This window comes from Doryrhamphus excisus, chromosome 13 (genome assembly GCF_030265055.1).
Source record: "Doryrhamphus excisus isolate RoL2022-K1 chromosome 13, RoL_Dexc_1.0, whole genome shotgun sequence".
In the NCBI taxonomy this organism is placed as follows: domain Eukaryota; kingdom Metazoa; phylum Chordata; class Actinopteri; order Syngnathiformes; family Syngnathidae; genus Doryrhamphus; species Doryrhamphus excisus.
In genome coordinates, this window is record NC_080478.1 from 9,644,795 (window position 1) to 9,659,356 (window position 14,562).

At 40.9% G+C, this 14,562-nt stretch overlaps 1 protein-coding gene across 1 annotated transcript in view; it reads left to right on the plus strand.

Annotated features, from left to right (window-relative positions):
* Positions 1 to 14,562, plus strand: part of LOC131140525 (gamma-aminobutyric acid receptor subunit rho-1-like) — a 22,833-nt gene continuing 8,271 nt past the window's right edge. Inside the window, exons 1-8 of the mRNA XM_058091027.1 lie at positions 1 to 519; positions 5,840 to 5,890; positions 5,978 to 6,084; positions 6,762 to 6,829; positions 9,036 to 9,259; positions 10,621 to 10,703; positions 11,594 to 11,734; positions 12,175 to 12,327. Coding sequence (XP_057947010.1) covers positions 410 to 519; positions 5,840 to 5,890; positions 5,978 to 6,084; positions 6,762 to 6,829; positions 9,036 to 9,259; positions 10,621 to 10,703; positions 11,594 to 11,734; positions 12,175 to 12,327 — 937 coding nt within the window. The 5' untranslated portion in view covers positions 1 to 409. The remainder of the gene's footprint in view (positions 520 to 5,839; positions 5,891 to 5,977; positions 6,085 to 6,761; positions 6,830 to 9,035; positions 9,260 to 10,620; positions 10,704 to 11,593; positions 11,735 to 12,174; positions 12,328 to 14,562) is intronic.

Below are 14,562 nucleotides of genomic sequence, written 5' to 3' on the forward strand. Positions count from 1 at the left end.
CGTTGACCTTCCACGCGAGCACGCCGCATCATTGTGGGAATTGGTGTTTCTGGGCGGTGCAAAGTAGAGTAGAGCACATCAGTGAGTGCAGCAGAGAGGCAGGCGCATCCGCCGCTCGCTCGCTGCAGGGATCAAATCTGCACCATCTGACGCTGAAGGATTTATGGGTTTAGTCAAAATTGCTTTTCCCACTGTGGAGATTAAGCACCGGAGGACGTAGGATGTTTTCCACTTGGCCCGTATAGAATAACCCAGTGTAGCGTCGCTTGTTTTTTTGTTTTTTTTTTCTCCCAACGTAGGAGCTCAGACGCTGGCTGATGGGAATGCCCGAGGAAGTAGTTGGATCCCAGGAGGGGAGCAGCGCGTTCTGACTGACTGGTCGAGGTCTGTCCTCCGGGTATTGTGAGCCATGCGGATGGATACTGCTTTTGTGTTCTACCTGTGCGTTTTCCTGGCGGGCGCCGCCGGGAAGACGACTCGGTCGCGGGGTCACAAGCTGGAGACCTTCAAACAAAGCAGGTACAAACTACCAAATCACTGCTTGTTGCAGGTTCGAGTTACAGGATGTGGGCCGGTGTTTCCTGTGTCACCTGTGCGCTACCTCACCTCCCCCCTCCTCCTGTTGGGGATTTTTTTTTTTTCATACAACAGATTGAAGCGCAAGGGAGACCTAAATCCCCACATCTATTTATGTACCACTGCAGAATACTTTTGCCCCACAACCGCCGCAGGCCAGTGAGCCAGCCTTTTTGTCCCTTGGTGGTCACTTCCTGCTGACCCTGTATGCTAATTGTTGCCTCATTAATATAAATAGGATTACTGCTTTTGCTGTAATTCCATTACAACTCCTCCTTCTTAGTCAAGATGCTGGGAATCTCATCTAAATGAACGCTTCATGATTAATTATCTGGAGTAGCAAATTAATGGATTTGTGGTTAATTCTAGATCCATCGGTTTGATGAAGAAAATTATTTTGTTTGGACTTCATTCCTTTGGTTAATATTTATAATCATTTATTAGAATTCTAAAAAAAAAAAAAAAAAACATCTCCGATAATTTGGACTGTAAAAAAGCGAAACTTCCCATCTTTTTATCGTTCGGATTATTTTCTCACACAAATACCCACTCAAGCTTTAGTCGTAGCCTGCGGCCAACCAATGGGGTTCTGATTAGTTCCTTCTGAACACGATAAGATGTTCGCAAAAGGTCGACAGCAAAGCCCATCATATCATAATCCCACCGCCTTTAGATACACTATCACTTGTCCAGCTGTTGTTGCAGGGATCATAGATCATAGATCAGAGACATTAAACGGCTGATCCGTTCTCTCCTCATAAGCATCATCAGGCGCAATAAAAGTGCCTCAGGTCATTTGGGAGCGTGGAGTATTTTGTCACTAATCATCTCCGGGCTGATTGGTGCTTGTTAAGTAGAAGAAGGAACACAATCATCTATCTGCACAAACTCGATTGAAAGACATAATCCCTGCAGACTCTTGTTATCAATCTTGCTGTCACAATTAGGTTTTTTTTTAACTACAGTAGAACCTCTAAAGGGGCCGCACGGTGAACGAGTGGTTAGCATGTAAGACACACAGTCAGGTGATTGGGAACAACTGGGTTTGATTCTCCGCTTGGGTGTTTGTGGAGTTTGTATGTTCTCCCCGTGCGACTCCAAATTGTCCATAGGTGAATGGTTGTTTGTCTATATGTGCCCCGTGATTGGCTGGCGACCAGTCCAGGGTGTACCCCGCCTCTCTCCCGAAGTCAGCTGGGATAGACTCCGGCATACCAATGACCCTTGTGAGGATTGGATGAATGAATGGAGAACCTCTAAGGTCAGACACAATATGTGTTTTGGATTTGTTTATATCAATTTTCTGATAGAAATGGAAAATAATCCATTCCAGGGTCAAACTGTCACAGGGGATTCATAGGAAATATTCACATTGTTAATATTCATATAATTATAAAAATAAGTTAAACATTCTTTCCTAAAATAATAAATTGTGCTCAATACTGGCTTTCTTCCTGATACCTGATACTGTCTAGCACTTCTTTAACGATACTGATGTCACCTAACAAACATTTCGCAAATGAATACAGTCTGTGTGAAATAACACAAATATCGCAACATGCAATATTGTACATGCATAGACAAAGTGCCAAAACTTGCATGTGACTTTGACTTTAATTCTGCCTGACACGATTAGAATTAGATTGGAAGAACTGAAAGAAGACGTTGTTACTCATCCCTTTAGGTCAAATTCCACATGACAGGTTGGACTTTAGGTTTGTGAAGGCGCGATGTGGCTGGAAAGATTGTGCAGAAGTGGCCGTTTGTCATTAATAGTGAGTATTAATAGTATAATAATATTAGTATGATTTTATATTAGTATATAATATTAGTATGATAATATTAATAGTGAGTCTATTTAGGTGGAACCGCTTTACAATTCAATTCCACCCTCGGCCATCTCTGTGTGGAGTTTACATGTTCTCCCCGTGCATGTGTGGGTTTTCTCCGGGTACTCCGGTTTCCTCCCACATTCCAAAAACATGCTAGGTTAATTGGCGACTCCAAATTGTCCATAGGTATGAATGTGAGTGTGAATGGTTGTTTGTCTATATGTGCCCTGTGATTGGCTGGCAACCAGTCCAGGGTGTACCCCGCCTCTTGCCCAAAGACAGCTGGGATAGGCTCCAGCACCCCCCACGACCCTCGTGAGGAAAAGCGGTAGAAAATGAATGAATGAATGAATGAATGATTGTCATCACATTTTCCCTCTTTGCGGTAAAAGTGTCCAAAGGGGGTTGGTTCTGAGCTTGTTGTTTATATGCGTATTCTGAAAATACAATTAATTTCAACAAAATAAACGATTAACACAGTACTTCTTACTTCCATCACAGTGTGGCAGGCCCAGTCGTTTGAATACAAGTGGGTGTGACATGAAACATAAACCAATTATTGCTTTACATGCTCACTGAGCTGAATTCTCACGAGATGTCTCACATACGGCAACAACTTCAGAGCGGTATTTCTTCAGAAAAGCTGAGTAGAATTTGGAGTTCTACGACTTCAGAGTCGTTTGTCTTTATTGGTTTCACTGTCGTGTTCATCCTGATGGCCCGCAGCATTTTCCCCACGGAGGAAAACATCTCCCTGTCGCTTAACGCCTCCTCCCAGAGTGTGAAATTACAAAAACATGCCGCCGCTGAGAGGTTGTGGGTGTTTTTTTTTACTGTTACTTTGATTTTCTTCCCCTTACTCTCTGCCTTAAGAAGGGAAATCTCGGCAGGACGGCGCCAGAAACCACCCCCCACAAGCTTTTAGGCAAGGCTTGAAGTAGAAAGCAGAGGAATGATCCACGCTGCTCCATTCTACATGTTCAAGTCTTCCTATATAAGTGATGCTGCAAACAGCAGCAAGTGCCGCGAGGTAAAGCAAAGTGCAGACAGACAGTCAGCTGTGTTCTGATGACAGTCCGAGAGGGGATTGGAGCATCATTTCTGCCAAGAGGATTAGGAACCAGCTGCTGGATGGATGCAGACGAGTAGCACCCATCGGCCATCAGTACAGCCAGCAGCCATCATTTGCTCTTATTTCCTTTTCCACCCCCCCCCTCCCTTCTCTTTTTCTTTCTTTGCTTATGCCTCTGTGCTGTTTTCTTTATGCATGTCTGTGCTTGTCAGAGGGATTTGTCTCTGTCTGTCACAACATGCTCTACTCCATTAATCCATTTTAAAGGGGGCTTGGAATTCATCTTTTCTCTCCCTCGTGCCGCTGGTGGTCTGACGAAAGCCAGCTAAGTGATGAATGTTCAGAAAGGCACGCCTCTGGAAAAGTCACACCATAGAAGACATGCCTCGATTCAAAAGGCTTGGCCTTTTGACCTGTGTGTGATTGATGCTTTCATTTTACGTGTGTGTGATGTACTGTAATCACAGCCTATACATCTCCTTGAGGATGCGGCAATCCTAACAACGGTAGAAAACCAGATTGTAAAGCTGTCTTTAAGTCCATATATTATAGATTTGCAGGCTCTAGAGCAACGTAATGTCATATTTTGAGTACTATGTAGTATGTACACACACTGGGAAGGTCCCCTGTTATTACTGTAAAGCAAATGCCATCTGTTACTATGAGTGACAGTATACTTTGTGTATTTTATCTGTTGTTTGACAACTAATTATTAATTTTTACAGAAACACGAATTAAAACAAATGTCTTGGGACACCGCTCCAAAACAAATAATCAAAGAAGGAAGGGAAGACCTTTTTCTTGTTCGAAATATGTGACATCAACACACTTTTATCATAATATGATGGAAACCGAGGACCTCCTGTTATTGTATTATCATCATTCATTCATTCATTCATTTTCTACCGCTTATCCTCACAAGGGTCACGGGTATGCTGGAGTCTATCCCAGCTGTCTTCGGGCGAGAGGCGGGGTACACCCTGGACTGGTTGCCCAGCCAATCACAGGGCACATATAGACAAACAACCATTCACACTCACATTCATACCTATGGACAATTTGGAGTCACCAATTAACCTAGCATGTTTTTGGAATGCGGGAGGAAACCGGAGTACCCGGAGAAAACCCACGCATGCACGGGGAGAACATGCAAACGGCAAAGGTGGGATTGAACTCGGGTCTCCTAGCTGTGCGGTATGCACGCTAACCACTCGCCACAGCCTGTATTATCATCATATTTTATATTATTACCATATTGCATTAAAGCTGCACGGTATAGGAGTGGTTAGCGTGCAGAGTAGGAGTTTGATTACTTCGGTTTCCTCCCACATTCCAAAAACATGCTAGGTTAATTGGCCACTCCAAATTGTCCATAGGTATGAATGTGAGTGTGAATGGTTGTTTGTCTATATGTGCCCTGTGATTGGCTGGCGACCAGTCCACACTCTAAAATGTAATTTTATCTGTTGACACCACTTGATTTAATACATAAATGCAATGTAAAAAATTTAATTAATTGATTTAGATAAACTTTCCAAGTTGCTGACTTTATTTTTTAAGTTATGTTCAAATAATAATGTTGGCTATTACATGAACTTAATTTAGCATGTCATATACACTCAAATTTTATTTATTTATTTATTTGATTTCGCAAATTATATATATATATATAATATATTAAGTTACTGCTACTTAAAAAGCTGTGTGCATTGTTATTATAATTTAGTAGACAACAAATTAAACCACTTTGAATAAAATGATTAAGTCAGTTGACTTATCGTATTTTTTTTAGTTACGACCTTAAAAACTTTATTATTCTTATTATTCTTTTTTATTTAAAAACAATTATTCAGTAAGCATTACTTAAAATAAGCTTTGAGTGAAGAGGAAAAGCTAGTAATTCGTGCAATGCAATATTGTTTGTTGGTTCAAAGCAATTTCAAATTAAGTTGTCATAACTAAGAAAGACTAATGGAAATTGTTGTGTTCATTTTTTTTATTGAGGCTAAACATTTAATTTTTGAGTGCAGAGTGTACCGCGCCTCTCGTCCGAAGACAGCTGGGATAGACTCCAGCACGTCCGAGACCGTCGTGAGGATACCTAGTAGAAAATGAATAAATGAATGAATATATTGAAGGGACACAATATGCTTTAATTACGGTTCTACGGTTATCATCACACAATCATTGTCACCCCACTTTAAGAGCAGCATAAAAATGTGTGACATTATGTGTGATATTTTTTCATTCCAAAGTTTTCCTTGACTTTGGAATTATACATTACAGACAAACTCGGTTGAACTCCAAATTGGTTATTTGGAGGTTGCACTTTTACATACTTGTCTATGTCCATCATTAGGTCTCGAAGAGAAACAGGAATGGATGGAGGTTCAGGTCACAAAACAGGAAGGTGAGTTAAAGACATTTTAGTATATTTAGACCCGTATTAGGGATTAATCTAAAAAGGAAATTGTATAAATCGTGCTTCGATCCGCAGCCCAATCTACAAGAGAAGCCCTGACATGACCAAGTCCCTAATGACCAAGTCGGAGCAGCTTCTCAGAATAGACGACCACGACTTCACCATGAGGCCTGCCTTCGGAGGTCAGCGGAGAAATTAATGACTGTTTGTTGCAAAATGTGTGCTATTGTGACCGATCAGAGACGCAAAGTGTCGTGTTGTGCTTAATGACTTTATCAAGGCAAACCGAAGGCTGAGTTCTTTACATCGACATCTCGTCTAGCACTCACTCTACCTAAGAGCGATCTGATGTATAGTAGACTGCTTTATTAGCTTTATAAACGTGTGTATTTATTGAATATAGACTCATTAGTCACTTCATTAGGTACGCCTGCAGAAACACATCCATTGTAAGAAAATTCCGTCTTTGATAGTAATGCTACGTTTTTGCTGAATTTTTAATACAGCTTTTGTGTTTGTTCTCAAGTGGGCCTAAAAAGTGTCTCTTACAGTTGCTATTAGAGCTTTCTTTCATGTTGTTGACTGTAGCCATGACTCATCACGCAAAAATCACATTTCGCCGCATCACATTTTATCTGCATGTCCTACGGAAAGTGGAAGAGCACGCTGGATTTTCATCTCTGCCGCCGCATCAATTTTGATCCATTATTGCGACCTAATTGTGTCCATGCACTTATCGGAGGATGATGTTGCTGAGTCAAAAAAGCAGAAATAGGTCACATGTACTGTACAATCTCGGGCTAGACTGACTCAGTATGTTGCATTAACTGCTACTACTTACTAATGAGCTGTATTGCAGGTCCTCCCATTCCTGTCGGAGTAGATGTTCAGGTGGAAAGTTTGGACACCATCTCTGAGGTGGACATGGTGAGTGGGAACTACAAGCACATCAATAAACATATTTACTGTATGTATTGGAGATAATAATACATATCAGCTGATACATGCATAAAAATGAGATATCGGAGTATATCGGTGTCATATTGTTGTGCGAGTGAGACCTCATCAAATTGCGCCCATACCATAACATACCTTATCACATACTACAGTATTAATTGGCCCTGTACCCTAGAAAGCGCCCATGAATGATACGGGAAAAGGCCGAAATGATACTGTGTCAAAGCCCAGGGCAATGATACTGATAAAATATAGAGTTTAACCATGTCCAGTATCAGCCCCCGTAGCTGTATCGTGCCCGTGAAACCAATCAGAGAACAGCGCACAAGCGTGAACACACACTATAAATATTCCTAGTGCTTCTCCAGTCACCAAAAAACCCAAACTTGATTAATGGAACTTTAATTGTCAGACATTGATAAGATAAAACTGTTGATAAAATATTATTGTTGAAATATTTTGCAATTATTGTGTTTACACTGTTTAGATATAATACATGTAATAAACTGAACATTTTCTGGAAACAAAATGGTCTTTTGATTAAATAGTACATGATAATAAGCTCATGATTAAATAGTATGTGATAATAAGATCATCACATGGTTTGTCTGGTATCAGGCCCAGTATCATGCCCCCGGTCTCGGGCTGATACTGACACTTGGGGGCATGATACCTGGCCTGATACCAGACAAACCATGTGATAACCTATAATTATCACATACTACAACATTAATTGGCCCTATACCCTAGAAACCGCCCATGAATGATACGGGAAAAGGCTAAAATGCAGTGATACTGATAAAATATAGAGTTTAACCATGTCCAGTATCAGCCCCCATAGCTGTCCACTCAGAGCGTGCTGTTCTGGTATCAGGCCCGTGAAACAACCAATCAGAGAACAGTGCACTAGCGTGTACACACAGCGTTTGTTTTGCTGCCGTCTGTGCTCTGTCAACATGTCAGCGGTTGACACTCCGGGTGAAAGACAAATAGGGAAAATAGCAAACAGAATATTGGAAATGGAACGTTTTATCACCATTAATGGGGAGAACACTCTTGAAATGATCGAAAAAACTTGAAATGCTAATACAAGCCGGAAAGTGACCTAAAGCTCTTTTCTGAATGGCTCATCAACTTCAAGAAGGAACGAAGACTTGTAGAAAGTATTCCCCCACCTGAGTTAGACAAATACATATCTATGTTCATCTTATCTATCAGAAAACAAAATGGGGATAAATACGAGCCTGATTCCCATCATTACATGATGGAAAAACGAAAGCTAAACTTCCATGAAGGCAAACAGTTCAGACACATGTAATAAACTGGAAAATGTCTTGAAATAAAATGGCCTTTTGATTAAATAGTATATGATAATAAGATGCCAGTATCAACCCGAGACGGAAGGGGGCATGATACTGGGCCTGATACCAGACAGACCCTGTGATAACCTCTAAATACCATACCATACAGTAATTTAGAACTAAGAACATCACACAGTATACATGAGTAAGGGGTCATTATATATATCATATTCAATACTTCTAATGTAATTAATAATAATAATGCATGCACTACAACAGATGTAGATAGGGGGGAGGGGCAGGATTATTTGGTCATATGGAAATGTGAATTGAATTATGTTATGTATTCCATGTATGCATGTTGAAATAAAATTAAACCATTACATTACCATAAGATCAAATCCCAGGAAAATGCACCTGAGCAACAATGTAGCAAAATAATAAGGTGTGTAAAAAAACACTCAAGTAAACCCAGTGTGTAAATTCACTGATTGTATTTGTCCAGAGTTTCATGTTTTGCACTTTGTTCTTGTGTGGGTGTTTGTGCCATGTGAAATGTGCAGCTTTCAAAATTGTATCATTGCTGCTACCGTTACTGTAGTTGACTATTGGTCAGGATTTTTTTTAAATTAGTTGAGCCTAAATGTTTGCAATAAATATGGCACTTTTTTCTATAACTTATTTTGCATATTGCATAGTTTGTCTTATTTTGCACAAAACAATGTTTCTTTGTAAAATGCATCCAGTGGAATCACAGTAAAAGAAGCATAAACATAGACATTAGTTTGAGTGAAGAGCAGCTACCAATATCAGCACCCCTAAGGTAGCCAATATGGAGCATCCCAAGGTAATTATTATATGCTGTCCTCCTGTAGGACTTCACCATGACGCTCTATCTACGCCACTACTGGAAGGACGAGCGCCTGGCATTCCCCAGCACCAACAACCAGAGCATGACATTTGACAGTCGCCTGGTGAAGAAGATTTGGGTTCCAGACATGTTCTTTGTGCACTCCAAGCGCTCTTTCATACATGACACCACTACGGACAACGTCATGTTGAGGGTTTATCCAGACGGCAACGTGCTGTATAGCCTCAGGTAAACACAGCAGCAAACACGTCATTGTGAGCTTAAAATATTATAAATATGCATATTGTTGTGGTTCCAATCCAATCCACTTTATTTATATAGCACATTTTATAAACAGTTTCCAAAGTGCTGCACAGACTAGTAAAATAAAAAGTGAAAATAAAATACAAAAAATAAAAGGTACAAATTGGATTTAATCCAAAACTAAAAGATCATTTAAGAATTAAAATAGTAAAATAGATATTATATAGAAGCAAAGCAATAAAAGTATAAAAAATAAAACCAATTAAAATAAAAAGAAAGAACAAAAAGAGACAGGACTATACGACTCACTCCGAGTTAAAAGCCAGAGAATAAAAGTGGGCTTCAAGACGAGACTTAAAGCTTTCGATGTTGGGGACCTTTTTTACTTGGGAGGGGAGAGAGTTCCATAGCTTGGGGCCAACCACAGAAAAGGCTCGGTCTCCCCTGGTCTTAAGTCTCGTCTTGAGCACCGCAAGTTGGAGCTGGCCCTCGGACCTCAGTGACCGTGCTGGAGGGTAAATTTGGATGAGGTCCGAGATGTATTTGGGGGCCAGCCCATTCAACGCCTTAAAAACAAACAATAAAATCTTAAAATCAATCCTAAAGCGAACAGGCAACCAATGCAGGGAGGCCAGAATTGGGGTGATGTGTTCCCCCTTTTTAGGTTCCTGTTAAAAGCCTAATGGCTAATTGTGGTTGTATTGTAGTTTGCAATGCATCACACCAGGAATAACTTGCTTATATTATAATATATTATATATTCATTCATCCATTCATTTTCTACCACTTTTTCCTCACAAGGGTCGCGGGGGTGCTGGAGCCTATCCCAGCTGTCTTCCGGTGAGAGGCGGGGTACACCCTGGACTGGTGGCCAGCCAATCACAGGGCACATATAGACAAACAACCATTCACACTCACATTCATACCTATGGACAATTTGGAGTCACCAATTAACCTAGCATGTTTTTGGAATGTGGGAGGAAACCGGAGTACCCGGAGAAAACCCACGCATGCACGGGGAGAACATGCAAACTCATGCAAAGAGATGGCAGAGGGTGGGATTGAACCCTGGTCTCCTTGATGTGAGGTCTGCGCGCTAACCACTAGACCACAATGCAGCCCTATTATAATATATATAATATATTACGTATATTATAAGGACTGATGATACCTTCTGCACAGTCAATAGTGTGCTTTGTTTCACTGCTCATGCAGTCATTGGTCCGTCTCACATGTCAATCACTGGTCACTCTTTGTGTGTACATATCAGTGTTTACTGTGACAGTTCTACACACAATCTATCTGACATGTTGTGCTTTTTTTGTCTCTGTTCTTTCATAAATTAGGGTCACAGTCACCGCTATGTGCAACATGGACCTCAGCCGCTTCCCTCTGGACACCCAAACATGCTCATTAGAGATCGAGAGCTGTGAGTACATCACATATGGAGACTGGTTGGATTTGACCACGGGCGGACATCACGCTCCCAATCATCTTGTTCTCTCTTTTAATAAGCTTACAGTTTCTCTCATCATTCTCACTGCGTACATTTGTGATATAGATACTAGAACTCATATATATGTACATTGAATACTTAACTAGTATCTCACATACACTAAAAAAATAAACGTTTAGCCTCAACAACAAAAAAAAAATCAACGCAACAGTTTCCATTAGTCTTTCTACGTTATGACAACTTAATTTGAAATTGCTTTGAACCAACAAACAATATTGCGGTTGCACAAATTAGCTTTTCCTCTTCGCTTATTTTAAGTAATGCTTACTGAATAATTGTTTTCATAGGGACAAGTTTTTAAGTTTGTAACTCAAAAAATATGTTAAGTCAACTGACTTAATCATTTTATTCAAAGTAGTTTAATTTGTTGTCTACTTAATTATAATAACAATGCACACAGCTTTTTAAGGAGCAGTTACTATATATATATATATGTGTGTGTGTGTGTGTGTGTGTGTGTGTGTGTGTATTATGTTACCAAGCTAATTTTATTAAGTCATGGCAACTTGAATTTTGTTTTAAGCTTACCAACAATAAAATTTGAGTGTATATGACATTCTAAATTAAGTTCATGTAATAGCCAACATTATTATTTGAGCATAACTTAAAAAATAAAGTTAGCAACTTAGAAAGTTTATCTAAATCAATTAATTACATTTTTTTTACATTGCATTTATGGTGTCAACAGATACTCTGAATGACTTTTTAGAGTGTATATACTAGTGTGGAGTAAATTCAATGTTGCTAATATTGCTTTTGATGAAAATAATCTGATCATCCACCACGCGATCCCACCCTCATAGATGCCTACACCGATGATGACCTGATGCTTTACTGGAAGAAAGGAAATGAATCCTTGAATACGGATGACAGAATCTCGCTGTCCCAGTTCCTCATCCAGAAATTTCACACCACCACCAAGCTGGCTTTCTACAGCAGCACAGGTAATCTTCTCCAGCGTGTTAAATTCAAATATGAGCATTCACAATCACATTATAATTTCAATTTCACTCAATTTTTGCTTTCGGGGTCTATTCCACAAGGGGGATCAGACTAAATGAAAACTAAGTTCCTCGTATATAACCCGCCCGGAGGACTGTGCTAATATTTAATCTCCCTAGTGATGCCAAATGAACAACGTGTGCAGCGCTTTGAAGGCCCTGTAGCACTTCTCCAAGAGCACATTTTTCTCAGAAGAGCCTCAGAAGTTCTAAAAGGATTTTGTGTGCTATCTTCCCTCTCCAGAAATAGAAGGAGACATTTTTTTTCGAGTGGTTTCATGTGACATCAGCTGCTGGAACACAGTGCAAATGTATGCATGTGTATTTGTGTGTGTGTGTGTGAATGTGTGTGTGTGTCTAACCAAGGTGTTTCTTCTTGCCAGGCTGGTACAACCGCTTGTACATCCACTTCACCCTGCGGCGTCACATCTTCTTCTTCTTGCTGCAGACGTACTTCCCTGCTACGCTCATGGTCATGTTGTCCTGGGTGTCCTTCTGGATTGATCGTAGGGCCGTCCCTGCCAGAGTCCCTCTAGGTAAAGACCCGGTCCAGTCTTCTTCACACTTCTGTATTCTGTGGTAGCTCTAATGCCAATTAAGAAGAGGTTTCACAGTCATGTACCTTTTCAACAATACCAATTGTGCATTCATTCATTTTCTACTGCTTATCCTCACCGTGGGGTATGCTGGAGCCTATCCCAGCTGACTTTGAGCAAGAGGCAGGGGTACACCCTGGACTGGTCGCCAGCCAATCACAGGGCACATATAGACAAACAACCATTCACACCCACATTCATACCTATGGACAATTTGGAGTCGCCAATTAACCTAGCATGTTTTTGGAGCGGCGGCACGGCGGTCGAGTGGTTAGCGCGCAGACCTCACAGAGACAAGGGTTCAATTCCACCCTCGGCCATCTCTGTGTGGCGTTTGCGTGCATGCGTGGGTTTTCTCCGGGTACTCCGGTTTCCTCCCACATTCCAAAAACATGCTAGGTTAATTGGCGACTCCAAATTGTCCATAGGTATGAATGTGAGTGTGAATGGTTGTTTGTCTATATGTGCCCTGTGATTGGCTGGCGAGCCTCGTGAAGAAAAAGCAGTAGAAAATGAATGAATTAATGAATTTATTTATTAACTGAGTGTCTTATACAAGTAGATTTGAGAGAAACTTATTGGTTGATGCCTTAAAATAACTGCATTATAAAAATAACAGTTTAATCAATAATCAATAAATCTATTAACAGAGTGAGTGACTACGAGTAGTTTATAGAAATAAGGCTTTGTTAAACTATCCATCGAGGAGCGGACTGTCAGGTTCATTTTAGCACATACCTGCCAACATGTACACGTTTTGAGTACTCAACATGCAATTTGACTCTTGAATACTCTGGTATGCTTTTCATGTTGTTGTATTTTCCTGAACATTCCCAGCTGTCCCTTTTTAGCATTTCTTATATGTTTATAACACACTCTCCCCGTGCATGGTTTGAATGGGTGTTTGTCTATATGTGCCCTGTGATTGGCTGGCGACCAGTCCAGGGTGTACCTCGCCTCTCTCTTGCCCGAAGACAGCTGGGATAGGCTCCAGCACCCCCGCGACCCTCATGAGGATAAGCGGTAGAAAATGAATGAATGAATGAATGTTTTTGGAGGAAACCGGAGTACATGCATACTCCACACAGAGATGCCCAAGCAGGGAATCGGACCCAGGTCTCCTAGCTCTGCACTCTAACCACTCGCCCACTGTGTGGCCTGCCAATTGTGCATATTAAGCACACATTTTTTCAGTTTTATTCCCATACCCCCATGACAATTTGTGTGACTAACTAACTAACCTAGGCCATAGAGGACACTCAAATAAAATACAGCTGGGATAAGCACAAACAAGCAAAAACATTTCCAGTGCCAGTGACATTTAGCTGCTGATTTATATTTAATCACCAAATTCAGATTGTCATATGAACTATAATGAGATTGAAAAGAGATGCTGTCACCCAGCTTAATTGCCAGAGAGAGAGAAAAAAAACACCAACTGAAGATTTTTTCTGTCTTTCAGCTCTTCTCTGTCAGGGGTCGCATGAATGGGTTTTACATCTGCACTGAAAGGCAGAAGCACTTATCATTACACCACCAGGGAGAGCAAAGTGTGATTGGCATCACATGACAACACAATGCTATAGCAAATAAATGCAAGTAATTGAATTTAGAGGAGATTGAGGAACTTTAGGACTGCTGTTTTGGTCGGAAGGACACTGTAGGAAGAGGTGCAGAATCTGGAAGCTCTAGAAAACTTTCTATGCGGGTTATTGTGTGTAGCTGCTCTATAGGAGTCCACAACCAATAGGTCCCTTTTAATGAAAAACCTTATCTTGAAAGAGTTTGATTTCACAGAGAAAGGTACAAACTAAGGTGCGTTCCGATCGATCAGCCACCGACCGTATCAGTGAAAAAAAAAAGTTATCGACCGATACTTGCTTTAAAATGCCAATCCCCTCTGCTCCCGGTGCAGCATTCAGCTCAACCATGTTTGCCGTGTGTGGGACTTCCTGTCTTTGTGAGAGTGATATAAGTTTTGCACCCTACAAAACAGGCCTCAAATATGTCTCACCGTGGTGGCGCTTTGGCATCTGGGGGTGACTACTTGGCGGGGTGTGGTGAATTTGAGGCTCGCTATGTGATCATTTGTCAGGCAGCGGCTATAAAGCCTCGGTCCCAACTCGCTGTACTTGCAAGTGTGGGCAAAATTTTTCGGATTAGTACCGCCTCAGT